Source organism: Ovis canadensis, chromosome X (assembly GCF_042477335.2).
Source record: "Ovis canadensis isolate MfBH-ARS-UI-01 breed Bighorn chromosome X, ARS-UI_OviCan_v2, whole genome shotgun sequence".
NCBI classification, from domain to species: domain Eukaryota; kingdom Metazoa; phylum Chordata; class Mammalia; order Artiodactyla; family Bovidae; genus Ovis; species Ovis canadensis.
The window spans coordinates 1,505,002-1,532,240 of NC_091727.1; the positions used below are offsets into that span (position 1 = coordinate 1,505,002).

Genomic DNA, 27,239 nt, shown 5'->3' on the forward strand with positions numbered 1-27,239 from the left:
TGATAGCAAAGTCTTATCTGTTTTCCTTAGCTTTTCTTCATCCTACTGGGAGAATAGGCAAGTCCTTGGCTTTTGGGACATTATTGCTGTTAGGTCACTCAGTCATGTCTGACTCGGCGATACCCATGGACGAAAGCACACCTGGCTTCCTTGTCCCTCACCATCTCCCAGAACTTGCTCTAACTCATGTCCAAAGAGTCCGTGATGCCGTCTAACCACCTCATCTTCAACAGCCTCCTTCTCCTCCTGCCCTCAATATTTCCCAGCATCAGGGTCTTTTCCAGTGAGTTGACTCTTCCCATCAGGTGCCCAAAGTATTTGAGCCTCAGCTTCAGCATCTGTCCTTCCAATGAATATTCACAGCTGATTTCCTTTAATGCTGCATCGTATAATAAATACAGATATTTACAGATAAAACTGTTTTTACTAGTGTTTCTAAACATACTCGTTGCAATAAATTGAGTGTAATTGTGAAATTCAATCTCATTCATGTTAAAAAAAAAAGGAATCAGAGTATGTTCTTACATAGTCATAAATTTTGAATAGGATCTTTTTTTACTGTTTATTTTTCTATTTAACAGTGTACCAGCTGCAGAGAATTTTCTCCAAGTACTTTCACTTTAAATTCTTATAGATGTGAAATTTATTATACTTTTTAAACAAAGTTTAAATTAAAAGGTAAAATCAGAAAGAAAGTAGAGGCTTCTGAGGCAAAATTTGGGCAAAACCTAGGGGTTCTGAGGCAAAATATGAAAGAAACCAGGGGGCTCTGAGGAAAAAAATTTGAGAGAAAGCAGAGGGTTTGGAGGCAAAATTTGACAGAAAGAAAGATCTCTTGAGGTAAAATCTGACAGAAAGATAGTCTTTCTGAAGTAAAATCTGACAGAAAGAAGACACTTCTGAGGTAAAACCTTATGGAAAGACAGTCTTTCTGAAGCAAAATATGATGAAAACTAGCACCTGCTGAGGTGGACCTGACACAAATGTGAGTTCCTGAGGCTAAATCTGACAGTCACTAGGGCATCCTGGGTTACATGTTTCATAAACCTTTTGCTTCTGAGGCAACAGACTCCTTGACACAAAAATCTCATAGAAACTAGGGGCTCCCGAGGCAAAAACTGACTGAAAGTAGATGGACCTGAGGCAAATCTCACCAAAACTAGAGGATCGTGAGGTAACAACCTCACCAGAACTAAAGGGTTCTAAGATGAATTCCAACGTTAGGTAGGGGTTTTGAGTCTAATCTGAGAGAAAGTAGGGCTTTCAGAGAGGAATATGGCAGAAACTAGAGGGTTCCTTGTTAACATGTGACACGTCTCAGCAACGAATACTTTTTGGCTTCCCTTACGGCTCACAGACTTCCCTGGTGGCTCAGATGGTAAAGCGTCTGCCTACAATGCGGGAGGCCTGGGTTCAATCCCTGGGTCGGGAAGATCTCCTGGAGAAGGAAATGGCAGTCCGCTCCAGTATTCTTGCTTGGAAAATCCCATGGACTGGAGGAGCCTGGTAGGCTATAGTCCATGGGGTCCCAAAGAGTTGGACACGACTGAGCAACTTCACTTTCACTTATGGCTCATAGCGTAAGCAATCTGCTTGAAATGCTGGAGACCTCTGTTCAATTTCTTCAGTTCAGTTCAGTTGCTCATTCGTGTCCGACTCTTTTTGACCCCATGGACTGCAGCAGGCCAGGCCTCCCTGTCCATCACCAACTCCTGGAGCTTGCTCAAACTCAGGTCCATCGAGTCAGTGATGCCATCCAACCATCTCATCCTCTGTCATCCCTTTCTCCTCCTGCCTTCAATCTTTCCCGGCATCTGGGTCTTTTCAAATGAGTCAGGAAGACCAAGTCAGGAAGAATTTCTGGAGAACGAAAAGACATTCCTCTCCAGTATTCTTGCCTAGAGAATCCCACGGACAGAACAGACTAACGTCCACTAACGCCCATGGGGCACTAGAAGTCAGACTCAACTGACGCGACTTAGGACATACTCTATAGCACAGGGGACTCTGCTCAGTTCTTTGTAATGATTTATATGAAAAAGAATCTAAAAAAGAAATGCGCACACTCAGTTCAGTGTGCACCAGGAAGAACCTGGGTGTTCATCTGCCTGCATTGTGGGAGACCTGGGTTCGATCCCTAGGTGGGGAAAATCTCCTGGCGAAGGGATTGGCAACCCACTCCAGTATTCTTGCCTGGAGAATCCCCTGGACAGAGGAGCCCGGTGGATTTCAGTCCCAGAGTTGGACACAACTGAGTGACTTAACACTCTCAGTGAAGCTTTGAGAACATCATAAATCAACTCTACTCCAGTACAAATTTAACAAGATTTAAATGGAAAGTATATCATGTTAAACTGATAGACACCTTTGCCATTAGTCAGAGCACTCTAAACTGGATAACAGACTAACCGTCTTACCAAAGCGAGGGTGTACACGATGCAATTCTGTCTATGCTTAGAGTTTGTGTGTGCATACTCAGTCGCTCAGTCGTTTCCGACTCTTGCGACCCTGTTGACTGTAGCCCGCCAGGCCCCTCTGTCCATGGGGTTTTCCAAGCAAGAATGCTCTAGTGGGATGCCATTTCCTCTCCAGGGGATCTTCCTGACCCAGGGATTGAACCCGAGTCTCCTGCGTCTCCTGCATTTGCCGGAGGATTCTTTACCGCTTAAACACCACCATGTATGTATAGGGCCACACAGTTATTTTGGCCACACTGTGTAACATGTGGGATCTTAATTCCTCAACCGGGGGTTGAAGCTGCACCACCTGACGTGGAAACACAAAGTCGTAACCACTGGATCTCCGAGGAAGTGCCTATTAACATTTTTTTTCAATGTTGACAGTGAGGGAAGCGATGCATAAATGAGTCAAATAGTCTATAAGAAATCTCTCTACCTTCCTTTCAATATTGCTGTGAACCAGAAACTTCTCTTAAAAATATCTATATACTTGTAAAAAAAAGTTCTTTTTTCCCATCCCCAATAGCTAATAATCTGACTTATTGGACAACAGATATTTTTATTACATGTAATCATTTTATATATATCTTCATTCATGCTGAGTCACTAAGTTGTGTCCGGCTCTTTGTGCAGCACGCCAGGCTTCCCTGTCCTTCAGTATCTCCCAGAGTTTGCTCAGACTCATGTCCGCTGAGTCAGTGATGCCATCCAACCATCTCCTCCTCTGGGTATCTTATATATAATAATCCTAGAAGAATGTACCCACTAGGGGGCACACGCATATTGCTGGGAACATGACTGATTAAAAACCCTGGAAGAAACAAGGTTTTCAATGTATACATTTCTTTCCTTTTCCTAAAAGTAGCGCAAGTTTTCTTTTTTCTTTCTCTTTATGGGTCGTGATTTAGAATCCAGAACCACAGCAGGCTTTATGGGGTCACACAGCTGATCATGACAAGTAAATTTCAAGTTCCTTCTGAAAAGAGGAATCCTCAAGGCACAGACACTCTTTTTAATGTACCACCTCCAGTTTTGAAGAATTTGAATCACGAAATTCACTTCCAGGTGCTCTGTGGGCATTAAAGAGTAACATGTAGATGCCCCTCATGCTGTGATAACTTTGGTGGGATGGGATGTGTTACTTCTGGGTTCTCAGCCCCAGAATCAAGCCTTCTGGCAAAAAATAAGGCAGAATTATGGCTCAGTTGCTGGTTTGACCTGAGTATGTACCGATCTCAATTACTGACAAATCAAAGGCGTGAGAAATGGTGATACATTCCATATTTTAAGAATTTTTTTTTTTTTTTGCTCTTCTGACTGTACATTGACTTCTGTTATCTGTGAGCTGACCTAAAACTTGAAATACGACCAGAAAACAGAAGTATGACAGCAGACATTATCTTCCTCAGCTGCTCATTGCTCCATTCCAAAGCAATGATTGACAGAAAATATGAAAATATATAAATATGCCCTTGATAGTTCAGATTGGCCCTTATCTTCTGAGGACTTGACTTCAGCAAATCCACTGTCATGAAGGGTCTCTCATATTTTCAACATTTTCCTTTCGACCTTGTTCCAGACCATCTCCGAGAAAGATGTCACAGTTTCAGGAAGGGTCTTCAATGATTGCCCTTCTTCTTTGTCCTGGGCCATCTTGGACAAAGAAGCTGTATTCTCATGAAGGGTCTTCTCTGAGCTTTTGGTCTGTTGATAAAGGGTTGTAACGGAAACCACGTCAAGGCCGAGTTAGGAGCTAATTCTCGCCTCAGTATTTTATGGGGCTGCTGTAGGAAAGTCATTTGATCAGATGAAGCCTGTGGTCAACCAGCAAGCTGCAAAGAAATAGCTCCCAGATCTGGGGGTTGTCCTTTCACCGGGTATTTCCCTGGGGGTACGTGGACGAAACTTCTGGCTTAGACAGGTGGTTAGTATAATCTGGACCATATTTCTTTTCTGAATGTTAAGTCAAAGGCCGCCATTGTGTCTTGTAACACACGGCTAACTGGACTCTGGGGGACTGTGAACGCCAGTCCGGGCTGTGTCTCCGGCTGATTTTATGACTTGAGGGAAGTTCACGAAAGTGGTTGACTTTTTGAAAGTGAAAGGGATGTTTCTATAGATCTTACTGCCTATCACTTTTTTCTTTCCAGGTTTACTGAGGTATGCTTTGCGTATGTCCCTGTTGGCACCATTCAGTAGCTCAGTCGTGTCCAACTCTTTGCAACCCCATGGACTGCAGCACTTCAGGCTTTCCTGTCCATCACCAACTCCTGGAGTTCACTCAGACTCAAGTCCATCGAGTCGGTGATGCCATCCAACCATCTCATCCTCTGTCGTCCCCTTCTCCTCCTGCCCTCAATCTTTCCTAGCATCAGGGTCTTTCCCAATGAGTCGGCTCTTCACATCAGGTGGCCAGAGTACTGGAGCTTCAACTTCAGCGTTAGTCCTTCCAATGAGTATTCAGGGTTGGTTTCCTTTAGGACTGACTGGTCTGATCTTGCTATCCAGGGAACTCTCAAGAATCTTCTCCAGCACCCCAATTCAAAAGCATCAATTCTTCAGCACTCGGCTTCTTTATGGTCCAACTCTCACATGACTATTGGAAAAACCATAGCTTTCACTATACGGACCTTTGTCAGCAAAGTGATGTCTTTGCTTTTTTAAATACTCCATCTAGGTTTATCATAGCTTTCGTTCCATCACATATTTTATGAAAAGATTATCACAATCACGTTAGTGAACTTCACAGTCATCTCACAGATTAAAAAAATAAGGTGGAAAAAATATCATGTTCCTTGTGATGATAACTCTTAGAATTTATTTTCTTAAACTTTCATATATAAGCTCAGCAGCGTTCATTAAATGTATCACATTCTACGTCACATCCTTAGTACTTATTTATCCAGTAACTGGAAGTTTGTCCCTTTTTTAAAAAATTGAAACACGGCTGATTTACCGTATTATGTTAGTTTCAGGTGGACAGTGTAGTGATTTCCCACCTTTTTGTAGATTATATTCCATTTATACTTATTATAAAATGTGGGCTACAGTCCCTGTGTTGGACAATACATCCTTGATATCCTTGTAGCTTATGTATTTTTTACACAGTCCTTTGTTCCTCTAAGTGCCCTCCACCTACCTTGCCCCTTCCCCCTCCACTCTCTCCAGATTATGTCAGGAAAGCAAGAGTAAGTTGCTTGACAGCCAGTGGCATGTTGCAGATGAAATCCAGACCCACACACAGCCCCGCTTCAAAAGAGCCACAAAGCTCGTCTCCTCTGCCGGAGTGGTTTCTGCACCAAGGAACCAAGGACGTGGACGGGAGTTGCTAAAGTCTTAGAAGGAAGGACTTACAAGAAGGGGTCCTTATGATAAACTTGCTGTGGCCTTTGCATCGAAAGACCACGAACGGTGGGCTTAAATCAACAGGCGTTCATCTTCCCTCACTCCCGCCCCTGGTCCTAGAGAACAGACATCTGAGGTCATGGTGTCCTTCCCGCCTCTTCCCACTTCTGGGGACACCAGGCATCCGTCCCTGGTCTGGTGGCCTCCTCCCTCCTGTTTCTGCCTCCGTCTCCACGTGGCTTCTGCTCTGTGTCCACGTCTCTCCTGTGTCTTATTAAAGACCCTGTCATTGGATTTAGGGCCAGCTTCATCCAGAAGACCTCATTTCAAAATCCTTTACTTCATTCCATCTGCAAAAATCTTTGACTTCAAAATGAAGTTACTCTCAAAAGTTCTTAGAACCTGGACTTAATCATTGAAACCATTGGAAGAAAAGCTATGACCAACCTAGACAGCGTATTTAACAGCAGAGACGTTACTTTGCCAGCAAAAGTGCCTCTAGTCAAAGCTGTGGTTTTTCCAGTAGTCATGTATGGATGTGAGAGTTGGACTATAATGAAAGCTGAGCGCCGATTAATGGATGCTTTTGAAGTGCGGTGTTGGAGAAGACCCTTGAGAGTCCCTTGGACTGCAAGGAGATCCAACCATTCAATCCTAAAGGAAATCAGCCCTGAATTTTCATTGGAAGGACTGATATTGAAGCTGAAACTCCAATTCTTTGGCTACCTGATGTGAAGAGCCGATTTATTAAAAAGACCCTGATGCTGGGAAAGATTGAAGGCAGGAGGAGAAGGGGATGACAGAGGATGAGATGGTTGGATGGCATCATGGACTTGATGGACATGAGTTTGAGCAGGCTCCGGGAGATGGTGATGGACAGGGAGGCCTGGCGCGCTGCAGTGGAAGGGTTGCACACGACTGAGCGACTTACCTGAACTGAACTGATTGAAACCACTGCAGTTTCCATACTGGGTATTTGCCTGGCAGCCAGGGGGTTAAGCGTGGTTTCTGTGTGTTTTTAAAGGTTGAAGAGGAAGCAATAATTAACTGTTACTCCTGACAGACCAGTTGGTATTTTAGCAAAATAAAACTTCCCTAGATTTGCTTCATGAATCCTAACAGTGAGCAACAAGGAATTGACTGTTACAGGTTTGATTTGAGTCTCAATGTGTTAAGTAAAGTGTTAGTCACTCAGTCATGCCTAATTCTTAGCGACCCCATGGACTGTAGCCCACCAGGCTCCTCTGTTCATGAGATTCTCCAGGCAAGAATACTGGAGTGGGTTGCCATGCCCTCCTCCAGGGGGTCTTCCTGACCCAGGGATTGAACCTAGGTCTCCTGCATTGCAGGCAGATTCTTTACTGTCTGAGCCACCAGGAGGGGCATGTTTAAAGTTGTTAAAAAATCTCACTACTTTCTTCCAACTCAGCAGACATCTTTCATGCTTCAGAAGCAGCAAAAGAAATATAATTTCCGAGAGAGAGAGAGACAGCAGAATGCCACGTAGACATCTACCTCAGTGGAAAATGTCACTGGGTGGAACAGGGCAGGGAAAACAAAGAGAGACTGATTTTTAAGACTTCCTTTCATTAAAAGCAAAGCTTTTTGGTTCAGAGATAAAAGAGAGCAAAGTGCATATTTTTTTTTAAGGAAAGAATTCTAAAATGTGGAGTGAACCATTTGATGTTGGCAGAAAAAGGATGGCTGGATATATGAAAGTGCCCTCTTAGTGGAAGCTGTGTCTGAAATGGCCCTGTGAAACTCCCGTTATATCTTGTGTTCACTTGATTGATGTGTGAAATATTACAGCATGCAAAGCACCCAGGAGCCCATGCTTCACACATCCGCAAGGCATTCTGTGCATAAAGGAATGTGCCTGTCCAGGCAGGTTCTCGGCAAAATCAAATAAACCTTCTGGATCACCACGAATTTCTGAGTTTGCAAATACTTGGTATACACCCAACTTCCATTTTTTTTGAGGATGTGTATATTATCCCTCATGTCATGGATCCAAACAGTTTTTCAAAGGCCATGAGGAAATTCCACTCCCATGGAAAAAAAAAAATCATTCCACTTCAAACAGTACAAGCCCAAGTAGCTGTTCTAAAAAAAAAAAAAAAAAGAGCAGAATCAACTCAGAGACTAAAGTTTTTAGTTCTCTAATCATCTACTGTAGAGTTGAAATATTAACAGAATTTGTTAAAATGTTGGGAAAACTGATCAGATGGATATATCATAAACCGTAAGGTATCCCCGAGCCTTACCCAAGGCAGGAGAGAGTCATTTTAAAAATTGATGATGAAACTACAGTTAGATTTTAAAAAAACAAAAAAAGATCTGTAGCAAAATTTATTTATACCAGATGAATGTAATGATCATCATTGCCTCCAGTGTGGCTCAGACAGTAAAGTGTCTGTCTGCAATGCAGGAAACCCGGGTTCGATCACTGGGTCGGGAAGATCTCCTGGAGAAGGAAATGGCAGCCCTCTCCAGTATTCTTGCCTGGAAAATCCCATGGACCTTGGAGCCTGGTAGGTTACCGTCCATGGGGTCGCAAAGAGTTGGACACGACTGAGCCACTTCACTTTAATGCATATTCCAGATCTTGTGACATTGTACATGAAATCCAGTCTCACTGGCTATTTTTTTCTTTCTTTTTTTTTTTTTTGCAGAGTGACATGGAATTGTTTGTTGAGTCCAAATGGAATGACACCTTCACCGGCTCCCATGCTGAAGTGCCCTGATCACTTCCTGAAAGGAAAGGAACGTGAACTCTTTGCAAAGTCATCCTACGCAGCACATTTGGGTTTGGAAAGGTGGTGGCTCCTCAAGTTTCACATGCATAGTTCTGTGTGCTCGCTTGGAAAAGTGGAGAAAACTGTACAGATATGTAGATGAGAGAGAGAGAGATGATAGATAGATGGGATACATAAGTGGAATGGAAAAATGGTTGGATGAATATATAAAAAGACGGACGAGATAGATAGATTGACGGGTAGATAGGTGGATAGGTAGGCAGCAGATGATTAATAGACATGATAGATGGATAGGACAGATAAATGGATAGATAAGAGGAATGGATAGATAGTTCCCTGGTGGCTCAGACGGTAAGGCGTCTGTCTACAATGCGGGAGACCTGGGTTCAATGCCTGGGTCGGGAAGATCCGCTGGAGAGGGAAATGGCAACCCACTGCAGTACTACTGCCTGGAAAATCCCATGGACAGAGGAGCCTGGTAGGCTACAGTCCATGGGGTCGCAAAGAGTCGGACACGACTGAGCGACTTCACTTCCTTACTTCACTTAAGAGGGATGGGGGGGGTGGATCAATGGGTAGAGAGACAGGGAAATAGATGAGAGAGACATAGATAGAGGAGACACATAGAAAGGTAGAGTAGACGATGGATAGGATATAAAAGTGGATAAATAAGTGGAATGGAAGAATGTATGGCTAAATATACAAAAAGACAGACGGAAGATGGAGAAGTAAGTGGAGGTAGGTAGATAGACCTGGTGGGTAGGTGGATGGATTGACAGATGATTAATAGGATAGATCAGTGAATAGATATGAGGGATGGGAGGGTGGATCAATGGAGAGAGACAGAGAAATAGATGAGAGAGACATAGGTAGAGGAGATAGATAGATGGATAGATACGGATGATAGATAGGATACCTAGATGGATAGATGAGTGGAATGGAAGAATGGGCAGATGGATAGATTAAAAGACAGATGAGAATAGAGATAATAGACACCACTGAGCGACTTCCCTTTCACTTTTCACTTTCATGCATTGGAGAAGGAAATGGCAACCCACTCCAGCGTTCTTGCCTGTAGAACCCCAGGGATGGGGTAGCCTGGTGGGCTGCCGTCTCTGGGGTCGCACAGAGTCGGACACGACTGAAGCGACTTAGCAGCAGCAGCAGCAGCAGATAGACGATGAGACGATAGCTGGTTGATAGACGGGAGAGATAAATGGATAGATACGAGGGATGGAAAGGTGGATGAATGGAGAGAGAGACAGAGAAATAGATGAGAGAGAAATAGCTGGATAGAAAGACAGATACATGATGGGTAGATAGATGATATGGAGATGGATAAGTGAGGTCCTGCTCTGTTCTCAGTCATGGTACCTCCCACCTCTCTCCTGCAAATTCATGTCCGGAAAGCCTAACCTTCAAGGTAACGGTATCACGAAGCAGGTCATTGAGGAGGTGATTTGTCTGCAGTCGTGGAGGCCTCCTGCCCCAGATTAGTCTCTTGTCCATGGGGTCGCTGAGAGTCGGACACGACTGGGCGACTTCACTTTCGCTTTTCACCTTCATGCATTGGAGAAGGAAATGGCAACCCACTCCAGTGTTCTCACCTGAAGAACCCCAGGGACGGGGGAGCCTGGTGGACTGCCAGCTATGGGGTCACACAGAGTCGGTCACGCCTGAAGTGACTTAGCAGCAGCAGCAGCAGCAGCAGAGATGAGACCCCAGAGAGCTCCATCTCTCTCCCACCATTGGAGGTCACGGCAAGCAGGGCTTGGCGATGAACCAGGAAGAGAGCGCTCGTCAGACTGGAAGCATCCTCGATCCTGAATTTTGGGCTCCCAGCCTCTGGAATTCTAAAGATAAATTTCTGTAGTCTGTAAGCCAGCCTGTCTGCGGCATTTAGATATAGCAGCTGAATGGACAAGCACAGAGATTTAACAGATGGATGATAGAGAAAGACACAGAGGGGTAGATGGCTACACAGATAGACACATGAATAGATGGATAGAAATATACAGAGACACATAGATAGATACATAGACACAAATAGATTGACACACACAGACACATACTAGATGTATAGACATGCATAGATAGATGATAGATGAATTTGAAGAGATAGATGGATGCATGAAAAGATGGATGGATGATCGGTTGGATAAATATAATAGATAGCTCATAGATGATCGATACAATAAACAGATGATTTTTAAAATTTATTTGTTTGTTTTAATTGGAGGCTAATTACTTGACAATATTGTGGTGGTTTTGGCCATACATTCACCTGAATCCGCCATGTGTGTACATCTGTACCCCATCCTGAACCTCCCTCCCACCTGCCTCCCCATCCCATCCCTCTGGGTCATCCCAGTGCACCAGCCCTGAGCGCCCTGTCTCATGCATCGGACCTGGACTGGCGATCTGTTTCATATACAGTAATATACATGTTTCAATAATATTCTCACAGATCATCCCACCCTCACCTTCTCCCACAGAGTCCAAAAGTCTGTTCTTCACATCTGTGTCTCTTTTGCTGTCTCCCATACAGGGTCATCATTACCATCTTTCTAAATTCCATATATATGCTTTAGTATACTGCATTGGTGTTTTTCTCTCTGGCTGACTTCATTCTGTATAACAGGCTCCAGTTTCATCCACCTCAGTAGAACTGATTCAAATGTGTTCTTTTTAATAGCTGAGTAATATTCCATCGTGTATATGTACCACAGCTTTCTTATCCATTAGTCTGCTGATGGACATCTAGATTGCTTCCATGTCCTGCCTATTGTAAACACAGTTGCGATGAACATTGGGCTACACGTGTCTCTTTCTATTCTGGTTTCCTCGGTGTGTATGCCCAGCAGTGGGACTGCTGGGTCATAAGGCAGTTCCATTTCCAGTTTTTAAGGAATCTCCACACTGTTCTCCAGAGTGGCTGTACTAGTTTGCATTCCCACCAACAGTGTAAGAGGGTTCCCTTTTCTCCACACCCTCTCCAGCACTTACTTAAACAGATGATTTTGATAGATACATTTGAACAGATGAATGGATAAAACATGGATGCATGGGATGGTTGGAGAAAGAGATAATAGACAGAAGACAGACGTGCCAAGAGATACGTAAACAGATTAAGTGAAACATCTGTATATTCTACGGGTTTGGAGCATTGCGTAATGACGCTACAGTATCAGAGTACTTTCACTGAAAGTTCCCCTGTGGTCCACCTCTCCCTCCCTCTTCCCTCCGTAACCCCTGGCAAGCACGGATCTTTTGACTGTCTGCATAGTTCTGCCCTTCCCAGAAGGTCATTGGGTTGGAATCCTACAGTACGTGGCTGATAATCAATTCTTAAAGTAATACCCCTAATTCCTTTTTTGGAAAGGAAACGGTCCTTTCTTTGATCAAAGCAATGCCTGAAAGGCTGCCATGTGTTGGATGTTCTATTGACATGACCTCATTTAATGACTCCAACATCCTCCTGAATGAGGTCATAACATCCGAGTTTTGCCGGGTAGCTCAGAGGTTCCAAGTTCAGGCAGGATGTGAGTCCAGGAGAGCCTTGAAATACGACCCTTTGTCATCCACTTCATCCTGGCTTAAGGAGACCCCAGAGTCTGCTGCTGACTTTTAGGGCCAATGACCTTACACTTGGGTTTCCTTGGTGGCTCAGTGGTAAAGAATCCACGTGCCAACGCAGGAGACACGGGTTCCATCCCTGGGTGGGGAAGATCCCCTGGAGGAGGGCATGGCAACCCACTCTAGTATTCTTGCCTGGAAGAATCCCATGGGCGGAGGGACCCGGCGGGCTACAGCCCACGGGGTCGCAAAGAGTCAGAGATGGCTTAGCGACTAAACAAGAGCAATAACAATACCCACCCTGTTTCTAGCCAACCATGGGCTCCTAGACACATTAAAATGTGTGCAGAGCTGAGATATCCTGGGATGAATGTCCTTCCATGGGTGATCTTTTTTCTTTTAATCTGATTGACTTGTCTGCATTGGGTCTTCATTGTGACTCACAGGCTTGGTTGCCCGGAGGCACATAGGATCTTAGTTCCCCGACCGTGGATTGAACCGGCATCCCTTGCATTGAAAGGTGAAGTCTTAACCAACAGACCACCAGGGAAGTCCCCCTTTCATGAATGACCTTATGTAAGAAATAAGACTAAGGCTGCTTGCGCACACAATTCACGCTTTCCTGTCTCCGCTCTTCTGCCTGACTGAATTTCCTATGTAGAAAACCAAAATAACTTTGAACAAATGCCTCGTGCAGACAAGAGTTCCTAGTTGGAGAAATCAGAGGAGACACGCATTAATTGAATACGCTAAAAATGTTCAGCCCGGTCCTCTGCACACACAGGCGATGTCTGGCATTTTAATTGGGTCTGATAGCTCAGCTGGTAAAGAATCCGCCTGCAATGCAGGAGACCTGGGTTCGATCCCTGGGTTGGGAAGATTCCCCTGGAGATGGGAAAGGCCACCCACTGCAGGATTCTGGCCTGGAGAATTCTGTGGACTATACAGTCCATGGGATCAGAAAAAGTAGGTCATGGCTTTCTTTATGGTTCAGCTCTCACATCCATATATGACTACTGGAAAAACCGCAGCTTTCACTACACGGACCTTTGTTGGCAAAGTAACGTCTCTGCTTTTGAATATGGTTTGAACTCCTTGCTGTGCACGGAGCTCTCAAGAGTTCTCCAGCAGTCCTTGGGCCATCAAATAAAACACAACAACGTTATGGGTCTTGTCATATCTTGCCTAAGTTAAACAGTAGAGTGATTCAGAAATCTGCCAGGGGATCTGGAGGGACTCGTCGGGTCTGTCCTGGATGTGTGAATTTTTATGGAAATCTCAGTTTCTCCTTTCTTCCAAAGCCCTTCCATTCAGTTCTCTGGGACCCCTTCTCTTTAATTCGTCCTTTCAGTTGCTACATTGTGCCTGACCCTTTGTGACCCCATGGACTGTAGCCCACCAGACTGCTCTGTCCATGGGATCTCCCAGGCAAGAATGGGCTGCCAGCCAACCGGAGTGGGTTGCCATTTCCTCCTCTAGGGGATTTTCCTGACCCAGGATTGAACTTTCCTCTCCTGCAGGCTGATTCTTTACCACTGAGCCACCTGGGAAGCTGATAATCAAGGGTTAGGAGAAAGAAATCCAGATGATAAATGTATGTGCAGGATCTCCAGAAGGGACTTCAGATTTAAAGAGCCGCAGGCAACCAAGAGAAAGCTTAGATTCGAAGTTGCCGAGTTGCATCCGACTCTTTGCGATCCCATGGACTGTAGCCCACCAGCCTCCTCTGTCCATGGGCTTCTCCAGGCAAGAGTACTGGAGTGGGTTGCCATTCCCTTCTCCAGGGGATCTTTCTGACCCAGAGATCTAACTCCTGTCTCCTGCATTGGCAGGCGGGTTCTTTACCTCTAGCACCACCTGAGATGGAGGACAGAGCTGAGACTGTGTTCACCCTGGAGGGGATCATGCTTCTACACGTAGAAACCAGGTAGGTCTCTGTGTTGTCATCCTGGGAAGGGTGATGCCAAGATGAACAGGAGCCAGCCTCCTCACCTGTCTTGCAATCCCACACTCTTGCTCTCAGATGTTTGCGGAAAACAAAGGCGTCAACGTGCATTCGTGATGTTTCCGTGTGTTTCCCAGCATGAACTGTGATTTTTGCTATCAAAAGTCTGTTCACGAGCTCTCAGATTCCACCACCGGCGCACCGCCAAATGCTGAGTTATGCAAACGGGGCGGCTCCTCTGCAAAGAGTGGAAATAAGTCTTGACTTGTTTGAAAACCTTTCTGATTAGATTGATTCGATTGCGCTTTGTGCCTCTGAGCTATTTTGAAAGCTCAGTTAGCTCATCGTGAAAGAAATAGAGCTAGTGTTCCATATTCATTAGTAATGGATTCATGGCTCACCCACGGGGGGTGGGGGGCGTTAGGGTCGGGTGGGGTTTAGTATCTAACCTTTGACATTGAATCCAATCAACACGGTGTTGCTACATCATCCATAAAGAGTGACATCTAGAATGTTTTTAAACATATAAAAAAGAAATTCACTTCTGTCAGGGTGTTTTTTTTTTTTTTTTGAGCTTGTCTGCATCTAAGTCCTGTAAAGACAGAAGTCACCAGAAAGACTATTTATAAATAATGTAAGTATAATGTTAAATCCTAGGATAATCTCCTTCACTTGAACAAAAACGATGCCTTGTCTCCGGGGCTTAAGAAGGGTCTTGTCAGACACTGTAGACAGATGGATGCATAGGGAGATGTGACGGATAGATGGATGGATGGATGGATGGATGGATGGCTAGATAGATATGATGGATGGATTACTAGACAGATGGGTAGATAGATTTTCAGGACTGATGATAGGTAAATATGATAGATAGATGGGCGGATGGCTAGGAAGATAGATATTCAGGATAGATGAGAGACAGACAGATAGATATGATTAATAGATAGACAGATATGATTAATGGATAGACAGATAGATATGATGAATGGATAGACAGATAGATAGATGGATAGATAGATATTCAGGATTGATGATGGATAGATAGATATGATGGGTGGATGACTAGATAGGCAGATGGATAGATAGATATGATGGATGAAGGGATAGATAGGATTGATATAGACAGATCGATATGATGGATGGATGGATGGATGACTAGATAGGCAGATGGATACAAAGATATGATGGATGATTGGCTAGATAGATAGATGTTCAGGACTGATGATACATAGACAGACAGATAGATATGACGGATGGATGGGTGGATGGATGGCTAGATGGATGATGGATGGATTACTAGGCAGATGGGTAGATGGATTTTCAGGATTGGATGGATAGATACATGTGATAGATAGATGGATAGATGGATGGATGGCTAGATTGATAGATATTCAGGACTGATGATAGATAGATAGATATGATGGATGGATGGGTGGATGGATGGCTAGATAGATATGATGGATGGATGGATTCCTAGATAGATGAGTAGACAGATATTTAGGATTATGGATGGCTAGATAGATGTGATGGATGGGTGACTAAGTAGATAGATATTCTGGATTGATGATAGAGGGATACGATGGATGGATGAGTGGATTGATGGCTAGATAGATATTCAGGATTGATAGATACATAGGTAGATAAATAGATATGATGAGTGGGTAACTAGATAGATGGATAGATAGATATTCAGGATTAATGACGGATAGATCGATATGATGGATGGATGGATGACTAGATAGATGGATAGATATGATGGATGGATGGATGGATAGATAGATATGGATAGCTAAATAGATACTCAGGATTGATATAGATAGATCAATATGATGGATGGATGGATCACTAGAGATAGGTGGATAGGTAAATATGGCAGATGAATGGATAGATAGATATGATGATGTATAGATGGCTACATAGTCAGGATTGATTTGGATAGATCGACCAGTCAAGGCTACCACAAGTCTTTATCGTTACCAGCAGTTATCTGAAGAGTTTCTTGGGGATTAGGGACACTCACGTGCCCTTCCCATCGCTTTCCATACCATCTGGCCATTCACTTTTCCCCAACAGTTTACCCCTGTGTCTCGCTGCTTCTGACCTCTGGGGAGGCTTTGCAACATCAGAGCGTGATTGAATATTCCTGCCACGGCGGTAAAGATAACAGACACGTCCGTTTGCAGAGACGCTCGGCGGCTTATTCCTCTCGATCCAAGTTGTGAGGCTGTCATCCTCGGGAGGTGCTAAGTGTCCAGCGTGAGGATGCCTTCAGTAAATCAGTTGTGGAAGAACACTCTTTGTCTTAAAGAAAGAAAAAAAGTGAAGTCGCTCAGTTGTGTCCGACTCTTTGCAAACCCTTGAACTGTAGCCTACCAGGCTCCTCCGTCTATAGAATTTTCCAGGCAAGAGTACTGGAGTGGGTTGCCATTTCCTTCTGCAGGGGATCTTCCCGGCCCAGGATTGAACCCGGGTCTCCCACATTGCAGGCAGTCGCTTTACCGTCTTTAAAGCTTTCTTCAAAGAGAATAGGGTGGGGTTGGGGGGACTTACCTTGAGGCCCAGTGGTTAAGACTTCACCTTCCAACGAATAGCGTGCGTGTTTGATCCCTGATCGGGGAGGAGCTAAGATCCCACATGCCTCCTGGCCAAAAAAAAAAAGAAAACAAAAATCTATGTTGTCTCCACTTCTTCCGCCACACATATAATCTGCTGGTTTCTTGACAGTCGCCCTTCTGACAGGTGGGGAAGCGTTGTGTCATTACGGTTTTGATTTCCATTCCCCTGATCATGAGTTATGTTGACGATCTTTTCATGTACCCATCGGTGGTCACCTGAGTGTCTCTTTTCGTCCTTGGAGGTCTCATCAAAGCGGGAGCCTGAAAGACGCATCCATCTGCTGGGTGATCACCCACCCTGGGGTGATCAAAGGTATTTACCCTTCCTAAAATTCTCACAGGGGGCCTTGCTTTCTATATTACTTTTTAAATTGTTAATTGGAGGATAATTGCTTTACAATGCTGTGTTAGCGTCCACTGTACAGCAGCGTGAATCAGCCACGTGTTTACATATATCCCCTCCTTCTTGAGCCTCCCTCCCACCCCTCCCATCCACCCTCTAGGTCGTCACAGCCCCGAGCTGAGCTCCCTGTCTACACAGCATCTCCCACTAGCTGTCTGTTTTACACACCATCGTATATAGAGCTCAGGGCTTCTCTCTCGATTCATCCCGCCCTCTCCTTCCCCCGCTGGGTCCACCGGTTCATTCCCTACGCCTGCGTCTCTGTTCCTGCCCAGCAATTAGGTTCGTCTGTACCGTTTTGTAGATTTCACATATATGCGTTGACATACATGGTTTTTTTCCTCTTCATCACTTGCTTCACTCCGTTATAACAGGCTCATCCACTGCAGACTTGGTTTTCGGTCTGAGAGTTGAGCGCCGGCTAGCCGTGTGGGAAACCTTGAGAAAGGTCTCACTGGACGCGGTTTACAGGAACCGCTGACTGTGAGGCATTGCTATTCTAGCCACCCAGAAGGCGGGCTCTCTACAGATGGGACGTTTGCAGAAACAAGCTTCCTGCTCAGAACATTCAAGCATATGTTTTGTGTGCGTGATAATTTTGTTTACCTTAGGTTTGTTAGAAAGATGGTTTACCTAAGGACCCAGTGGTAGATCGTTAGACGTCACGATTCAACAGTCTTTCCAAACGCAGCTGTTTTGTCCATTATGTGCATGGTAAGTCGCTTCAGCCGTGTCTGACTCTTTGTGACCCCGTGGACTGTAGCCCTGCCAGGCTCCTCTGTCCATGGGGATTCTCCAGGCAAGAAGACGGGAGTGGGGCTGCCATTTCCTCCTCCAGGGGATCTTTCCAACCCAGGGGTCAAAACGTTGTCTCTTATGTCTCCTGGTTCTCTACTACTGGTGCCACTTGGGAAGCAGAAATCAACGCAAAACCATAAACAAGCATCTCCTGTGGAAACACACAGTCGCAGCCAACGCTGTTTTCTTTCTCGTGCTTAAGGAAGTGGCTGATAATCTGCTCACAAAACACTGGGCTTCTAGTTCCTCGAAGAGATTTTTACCGCTTTGAGAGGACTTGAAGGGCAGTCTTGAGTTACAGAGCTCTGGATCAAACCCAAAGTCTTAGGAAGCTGAGTCTTTGATGAGACTTGAAGACCCCAGGTTGTAACGCACACGCTTCATTTAATAGGTAGAGATTTACCTGTGTGTTAACAACACTCCCAGGGTAAGCAGGGAAAGCAGCAATGTGTTGGTCGCTCAGGCATGTCCGACTCTTTGTGACCCCATGGACTGTAGCCTGCTAGGCTCTTCTGTCCATGGGATTCTCCAGGTGAGGATACTGGGCGGCGGTGGGGGTGGGGGGTTGCCGTTTCCTCCTCCAGGGGATCTTCCCCACCCAGGGATCAAAACCCAGGTCTCCGGCACTGCAGGCAGGTTCTTTACCATCTGAGCCCCCAGGTGCATAGGACTGTAATAAAGAGAAGTATTATAAATGTTTACCCATGGGAGATTTGATAAATCTGTGACAATAAATATATTTGATGGAATATTATATGGCAGTTAAAAATGATCAGGCAGGTATTTATGTGATAAATTAAAAAAAATATGAAATATTGTCGAGTCGAAAAAACAAGTTACAAAGAGTCCCTGATGGGGAATGCAGTTTGTGTTCATCAATAAATAAGTAAAATATTTATTTTTAATATTTTAAAAGATCTGTCTTAGACCTGCCAGGTCTTAGTTGTGACATAGGGGATCTTCATTTGCTGTGTGCCAACAAACTCTTGGTTACAGCATGTGGGACCTAGCTACATGAGTGAGCATGAAACCTGGGCCTCTTGTATTGGGAACACAGGGTCTTAGCCACTGGACCACCAGTGAAGCCACAGGGAGGTATTCTTGTGTTTTTAACTTTCCCACATGCACGTGGATTTGACTATTTTTTTGTTTGTTTCCCATAAGCATTGGCACCCCACTCCAGTACTCTTGCCTGGAAAATCCCATGGATGGAGGAGCCTGGTAGGCTGCAGTCCATGGGGTCGCTAAGAGTTGAACACAACTTAGTGACTTCCCTTTCACTTTTCACTTTCATGCATTGGAGAAGGGAATGGCAACCCACTCCAGTGCTCTTGCCTGGAGAATCCCAGGGACGGGGGATCCTGGTGGGCTGCCGTCTGTGGGGTAGCACAGAGTCAGACACGACTGAAGTGACTTAGCAGCAGCAGTAGCATAAGCATTATCAACCTGTTTATCTAAAATAGAGGGAGAAAAATGAAAAAGGAGAAACTCATCTTTGTTGGGGGGGGGAAGCCTCTTTCTCTCCCTGTACACCTTGCTATTTTATGAAAGCCTTAAGTAAATGGCAACCCACTCCAGCACTCTTGCCTGGAAAATCCCACGGACGGAGGAGCCTGGTAGGCTACAGTCCATGGGGTCGCAAAGAGTCGGACATGACTGAGCAAGTTCACTTTCACTTTAAGAACACGTGGGTGGTCAAATAATGCTCCCAAAAACAGGCATGAATCTGTTGTGAGACCTCTTTAAATGTGACGAAATGATTGCCTGTGTTTTCGTGTGTTTGATATGTCAGGTGGATTCTTTACTGTCTGAGCCAGCAGGGAAGCCCTCGTGATTACTGGAGGCGGAAGACACTTCCCGTATACCCTTCTAGGCTCTTCAGGCAATCTAAATTAAATTGACATGAGACAGATGAACAGTAGAAAATCAAACGTTTAAGTACATGTATACTTTGCCGACTAAGGTCCATCTAGTCAAGGCTATGGTTTTTCCAGTGGTCATGTATGGATGTGAGAGTTGGACTGTGAAGAAGGCTGAGCGCCGAAGAATTGATGCTTTTCAACTGTGGTGTTGGAGAAGACTCTTGAGAGTCCCTTGGACTGCAAGGAGATCCAACCAGTCCATCCTAAAGGAAATCAGCCCTGGGATTTCTTTGGAAGGAATGATGCTAAAGCTGAAACTCCAGTACTTTGGCCACCTCATGCGAAGAGTTCTCTCATTGGAAAAGACTCTGATGCTGGGAGGGATTGGGGGCAGGAGGAGAAGGGGACGACAGAGGATGAGATGGCTGGATGGCATCACTGACTCGATGGACATGAGTCTGAATGAACTGCGGAAGTTGGTGATGGACAGGGAGGCCTGGCATGCTGCGATTCCTGGGGTCACAAAGAGTCAGACACGACTGAGTGACTGAACTGAACTGAACTGAACTGATACAGAGAGAAAAGAACTTTGTTGCTGGCTCAGTGGTAAAGGGTTCACCTGCCAGTGCAGGAGACATGGGTTCAATCCCTGGCTCGGGAAGCTCCCCTGGAGGAGGGCATGGCAACCCGCTCCAGTATTCTTGCCTGAGAAATCGCACGGACAGAGGAGCCTGGTGGGCTACGGTCCAGGGGGGTCACAAAGAGTCATCATACGACTGAGCAACTCAGCATAGCCTGTCTCTTGGGGACCTTCAGACATGCTGTCACCCAGAGGCAAGAGAGGAAAAAAACAACTTTTTTTTTAAGATGGTGGTGACTTGCTGGGTTGAGTTACTTCCTAGTCACACCCAAGACTGCAGCTTTCATTTTGGAGAATCTCACCAAAGACCAGCATCTTCGTAGCAAGGATCATTCCTAATGCAAACCATCTGCTCAGCTAGAAAAGCAAACAGAGGAAAAGAGACAAAAAAAGGAAAGAACACGGCCTCAGTTTGCTGCAAAAGAGACCAGTCTTTGCGTTTTCAACCAAGAGGCGGTGCACTAATTAATTTTTTAAACGCTGACCTCGTTTGAATTATTTCAGCCCTCTCGATGAAAACCATATGTCGGGAGGGTGTGTGTCTTCAATTCTATAGGCTGGAAACTCTGTGTGTTTTTGGAAGGTTTCTGTCCTGTTCATACCTTGCGGTGAACAGGAGTGTCGGGTTACTTTCCGAACAATGGCCCGCAGTGTGAACTCGAGGGGCAGGCGTGGGTTTTTAAGGAGTAAGAGTGAGGCGGCAGAGTAGGAGAGGTGAGCGAATTACAGAGAAGCGTTACTCAGCGTGTAAACCTGTTTAGAGCTGGCCCACTGATGCAAATTATGTGTGCGATCCACTCCCAGATCTGACCTGGAAAGTGGGGGAAGGGGAAGTGTGAATGAACGCCTCAGAGAGTGAAACGTAGAACCGACTGTGATGAAATCGGACCCACAGTGGAACTTAGGAGTGCGTGCGGGCGTGTCTATACTTGACGATCAAAAGTTCGCTGGTTCTTAGAGAGAATGCCCCGATTCAAGACCTAATAGGTTTGAATAAACAGCCTGATGCTTTCGAACCATGCTGTTGGAGACGACTCCCTTGAGAGTCCCTTGGACTGCAAGGAGATCAAACCAGTCAATCTTAAAAGAGCAAAAATCAACCCTGGAGATTCATTGGAGGGACTATGAATCTCATAGTCTAGATTCGTTGGAGGGACTACCAGCGCTGAAGCTGAAGCTCCAACCCTTTGGCCACCTGATGCAAAGAGCTGACTCATTGGAAAAGACCCTGATGCTGGGAAAGATTGGGGGCAGGAGGAGAAGAGGACGACAGAGGATGAGATGGCTGGATGGCATCACCAACTCGATGGACATGAGTCTGAGCAAGCTCCGGGAGCTGGTGATGGACAGGGAGGCCTGGCGAGCTGCAGTCCACGGGGTCGCAGAGTCAGACACGACTGAGCAACTGAACAACAAGAGCTATATAGCTCACTGGCTTATCCTTATGCCTGTCAGTCAAACGCTTTTCTGAGAATCCTGACACCCCAGAAAAAAAGAAAAGAAAATAGAGATATTTCAGAATAAGGAGGAAAAATAAAAATAGAGCCTCAGGGGGGTGGGTCCATGCCCCCCTGGAACCCTAAGTGTCAATCACATTTCCATGGTAACAATACTTTCCTTATAAGGAATTAAATGAGAAGGACACCATGGACCACTGTGCTCATATAACTCAGTTTTTAAGATTTCAATATTTTCTTTCTGCACCTTTGGTAGTTTTTTTTTTAACAGCATATATAGGACCTGTGAGCTAGACATATCAAGGCCCATGAAAAGGAATCCGTAGGGAGAAATGGTCTTGATGACAAGACATAAATTATGATGTCATGTCTTCTATACCATAATGAATGCTTAAATGCTGCAACAAATGTAATCAGTTCTGATGACTCAGAAATCCATCTACTTCTTCTCAGCACACGATAAAGCTCAGATATGAGGCCGGGCAAAAGATGACTGCTCAAAATTTTTGAATAAAGAACTGTAACCCATAATGATGTAATGTTTGGTTTTCTCACAAGTCTTTTTTTTTTTTGATAAATGAGGAAAAATATGGATAAAGAAATTTATGGATTTATTAGTGCCAACATCAAAGTTGAAAATATTTGGAGTTCTAAACTTTCACTTACATTATATCCCAGGGGTGGATACTGCTGCTTCCAAAGTGAATTAAGAAGATATAAATGACTTAAAAAAATAAAAGCGAGATGAGATTTGGGGAAGGTGCCATATTCAGTAAAGATTGCAAAATGTTCTTATTCTATTAGAAAGAAATGCTCTCATAATTTAATTGCTAAAAACCTCAAGGGTGATTTCAAACAGAGGGTGGTATAAAATATCTATATAAGCAATAAGTTAAGTTGTGAAGTCGCTCAGTCGTGTCCGCCTCTTTGCGATCCCATGCACTCTAGCCCACCGGGCTCCTCTGTCCATGGGATTCTCCAGGCAGGAATACTGGAGTGGGTTGTCATTTCCTTCTCCAGGGGATCTTTATAACTGTGTGTCTCATAATATAGATTTGTATAACATATCTCCTAGTTACATATTACCACTATAAAACTTTCATCGGTCAGTCAGTTCAGTCGCTCAGTCGTGTCCGACTCTCTGCGACCCCATGAATCGCAGCACGCCAGGCCTCCCTGTCTTTCACCAACTCCTGGAGTTTAGTCAAACTCATGTCCGTTGAGTCGGTGATGCCATCCAATCATCTCATCCTCTGTCGTCCCCTTCTCCTCCTGCCCTCAGTCTTTCCCAGCATCAGAGTCTTTTCCAATGAGTCAGTTCTTTGCATCACGTGGCCAAAGTATTGGAATGTCAGCTTCAGCTTCAGTCCTTCCAATGAACACCCAGGACTGTTCTCCTTTAGGATGGACTGGTTGGATCTCCTTGCAGTCCAAGGGACTCTCAGGAGTCTTCTCCAACACCACAGTTCAAAAGCATCAATTCTTCGGCGCTCAGCTTTCTTTATGGTCCAACTCTCGCGTCCATACATGACCACTGGAAAAACCATAGCCTTGACTAGATGGACGTTTGTTGGCAAAGCGATGTCTCTGCTTTTTAATGTGCTGTCTGGGGCTTCCGTCCACGGGGGTCGCAGAGAGTCGGACTCCACAGCAGGAGCACTCACACAACCCCAGCTCCCGTCCTAACGCAGGCCCTGTGTTAAACCCTTAGAAGCTCCAGCTGGCGTGAGCCACAGAGGCCTGGGAGGCTGCTGTCATTGTTATGAATCCCATTTTGCAAATGAAGAGACTGAGCTTTTGTAGAGAAGGCAGGCATCTGGAGGAGGCCACCCTCGGGCTGGGAACCGGTCCCTGCGTCACCACCCAGAGTTTATTCTTTGAGCCCCGCTGTGATTCTTCTCAAGCAACGGTTTCCCTTTTATTATGCACATGAAGGAAGAAAGATGTTTGGGCCTGCCTTGGAAATTCACCGTGGGTTTGCTTTCCTGAACTGGGAATAAGACACCCAGTAAGGGGCACCCTGCCCCTTAAAAGATTGAAGGCGGGAGGAGAAGGGGACAACAGAGGATGAGATGGTTGGATGGCATCACCGACTCGATGGACATGAGTTTGAGCGAGCTCCTGGAGTTGGTAATGGACAGGGAGGCCTGGCGTGCTGCCGTCCACGGGGTCAGACAGAGTCAGACTCGGCTGAGCGACTGAACTACGAGGGGCACCTGGCCTCTCGGAGGGCAGAAAAACTTGCTGGGGAGGATTTCTGTGTGTAAACAAACTTCAGTCAACCGGCCCCAAAGCAATGTTCCTAACCGTAGAAGGTTAGTGCCAAACGGCCCAAACGGAGCTCCAGGGGAGGCTCAGAACCTCGGGGCTGCTTTACTGCAGCTGCCTGACCTCCCGGGGTGCAGAATGGAAACAGGCTTAATCCCTGGGAAACCTGTAGCCTGCAGGACCGGGGAGGGGGGGGGAGGGGGGGCGGGGGGGGCGGGGGGGCGGGGGGGCGGGGGGGCGGGGCGGAGGGGCAGCCGTGCTGTTTGTCTGCGGTGGGAAGGAGACGTGCGAGACTGTTTGTAGTCAGAGGATGCTTTAAGTAGAGACGCCGGATGAAAGAAAGTCAGCCAGCACAGACACACGTCTAGACACACACAGACACACACATATATACACACACAGACACACACATATATACACACACAAACACATATACACACGTTATACACACGCATATACACGCATTAAGTATATACACACTATATATACACATGCATTATATTTATACATGCACACATGATATCTACACACACACGTATATACACAAAGAACATATATACACACAGGCAGTCCATGGGGTCCCAAAGAGTTGGACACGACTGAGCGACTGAACTGAACTGAACATACACATGTGAACACACGTTAAATATATACACACCATATGTACACATATTGAGGGCAGCACTTTCAGAGAATCATCTTTCAGAATTTGAAACAGCTCAACTGGAATTCCATCGCCTCCCCTAGCTTTGTTCGTAGTGATGCTTTCTAAGGTCCACTTGACTTCACATTCCAGGATGTCTGGCTCTAGGTGAGCGATCACACCATCGTGATTATCTGGGTCATGAAGATCTTTGTTGTACAGTTCCGTGTATTCCTGCCACCTCTTAATATCTTCCGCTTCTGTTAGGTCCATACCATTTCTGTCCTTTATCGAGCCCATCTTTGCATGAAATGTTCCCTTGCTATCTCTAATTTTCTTGAAGAGATCACTAGTCTTTCCCACTCTGTTGTCTTCCGCTATTTCTTTGAATTGATCGCTGAGGAAGGCTTTCTTATCTCTCCTTGCTATTCTTTGCTTTTCTCTCCTTTTCTCCTTTGCTTTTCAATTCTGTTCTTTTCACAGCTATTTGTAAGGCCTACAGCCATTTTGCTTTTTTGCATTTCCTTTTCTTGGGGATGGTCTTGATCCCTGTCTCCTGTACAATGTCATGAACCTCCATTCATAGTTCATCAGGCACTCTGATGCCAGCAAATTTGGAAAACTCAGCAGTGGCCACAGGACTGGAAAAGGTCAGTTTTCATTCCAATCCCAAAGGAAGGCAATGCCAAAGAATGCTCAGACTACCGCACAATTGCACTCATCTCACACACTAGTAAAATAATGCTCAAAATTCTCCAAGCCAGGCTTCAGCAATACGTCAAGCGTGAACTTCCAGATGTTCAACAAGCTGGTTTTAGAAAAGGCTGAGGAACCAGAGAACAAATTGCCAACATCCGCTAGATCATTGAAACAGCAAGAGAGTTCCAGAAAAACATCTATTTCTGCTTTATTGACTATGCCAAAGCCTTTGACTGTGTGGATCCAATAAACTGTGGAAAATTCTGAAAGTGATGGGTATACCAGACCACCTGACCTGCCTCTTGAGAAATCTGTATGCAGGTCAGGAAGCAACAGTTAGAACTGGACATGGAACAACAGACTGGTTCCAAATAGGAAAAGGAGTGCATCAAGTCTGTATGTTGTCACCCTGCTTATTTAACTTCTATGCAGAGTACATCATGAGAAACTCTGGGCTGGAGGAAGCACAGGCTGGAAGCAAGATTACCACGAGAAATATCAATAACCTCAGATATGCAGATGACACCACCCTTATGGCAGAAAGTGAAGAAGAACTAAAAAGCCTTTTGATGAAAGTGAAAGAGGAGAGTGAAAAAGTTGGCCTAAAGCTCAACATGCAGAAACCAAGATCATGGCATCTGGTCCCATCACTTCATGGCAAATAGATGGGGAAACAGTGGAAACAGTGGCTGACTTTATTTTTCTGGGCTCCAAAATCACAGCACATGGTGATTGCCGCAATGAAATTAAAAGACGCTTATTTCTTGGAAGGAAAGTCATGACCAACCTAGATAGCATATTCAAAAGCACAGACATTGCCAACAAAGGTCCCTCTAGTCAAGGCTATGGTTTTTTCAGTGGTCATGTATGGATGCAAGAGTTGGACTGTGAAGAAAGCTGAGCACCAAAGAATTGATGCTTTTGAACTGTGGTGTTGGAGAAGACTCTTGAGAGTCCCTTGGACTGCAAGGAGATCCAACCAGTTCATTCTTAAGGAGATCAGTCCTGGGTGTTCACTGGAAGGACTGATGCTGAAGCTGAAACTCCAATATTTTGGCCACCTGATGCAAAGAACTGATTCATTGGGAAAGACCCTGATGCTGGGAAAGATTGAGGGCGGGAGGAGAAGGGGACGACAGAGGATGAGATGGCTGGATGGCATCACTGACTCAATGGACATGAATTTGAGTGAACTCTGGGAGATGGTGATGGACAGGGAGGCCTGGCGTGCTGCGCTTCATGAAGTTGCAAAGACTTGGACACGACTGAGCGACTGAACTGACCTGAATTGAACACAAACATTAAATATATACACATGCATTCTATGTATATATACAGACATTATATAAACAAACACATATGCATACACTATACATATAGACACACACGTGTATATTGCACACACATGTATATATATACACGTATGTACACACATTGTATATACAAACACATTATTTTTACATATATACACAGTCACTAAAGTGAAAGTGAAGTCGCTCAGTCGTGTCCGACTCTTTGTGGCCCCATGGACTGTAGCCTGCCAGGCTCCTCCATCCATGGGATTTCTCAGACAAGAATACGCACTCACTATATGATACTGCTAAGTCGCTTCAGTCGTGTCCGACTCTGTGCGACGCCATAGACAGAAGCCCACTAAGCTCCCCCATCCCTGGGATTCTCCAGGCAAGAACACTGGAGTGGGTTGCCATTTCCTTCTCCAGTGCATGAGAGTGAAAAGTGAAAGTGAAGTCGCTCAGTCGTGCCTGACTCTTA

The 27,239-nt window shown here is 45.2% G+C and overlaps 1 protein-coding gene across 1 annotated transcript in view; it reads left to right on the forward strand.

Moving 5' to 3' along the window:
- LOC138930897 (arylsulfatase H-like) overlaps positions 1–8,562 on the forward strand; it is a 67,320-nt gene extending 58,758 nt beyond the window's left edge. Inside the window, exon 12 of the mRNA XM_070291290.1 lies at positions 8,477–8,562. Within this exon, the coding sequence (XP_070147391.1) occupies position 8,477 (1 nt within the window). The 3' untranslated portion in view covers positions 8,478–8,562. The remainder of the gene's footprint in view (positions 1–8,476) is intronic.
- Positions 8,563–27,239: the final 18,677 nt, after the last annotated feature.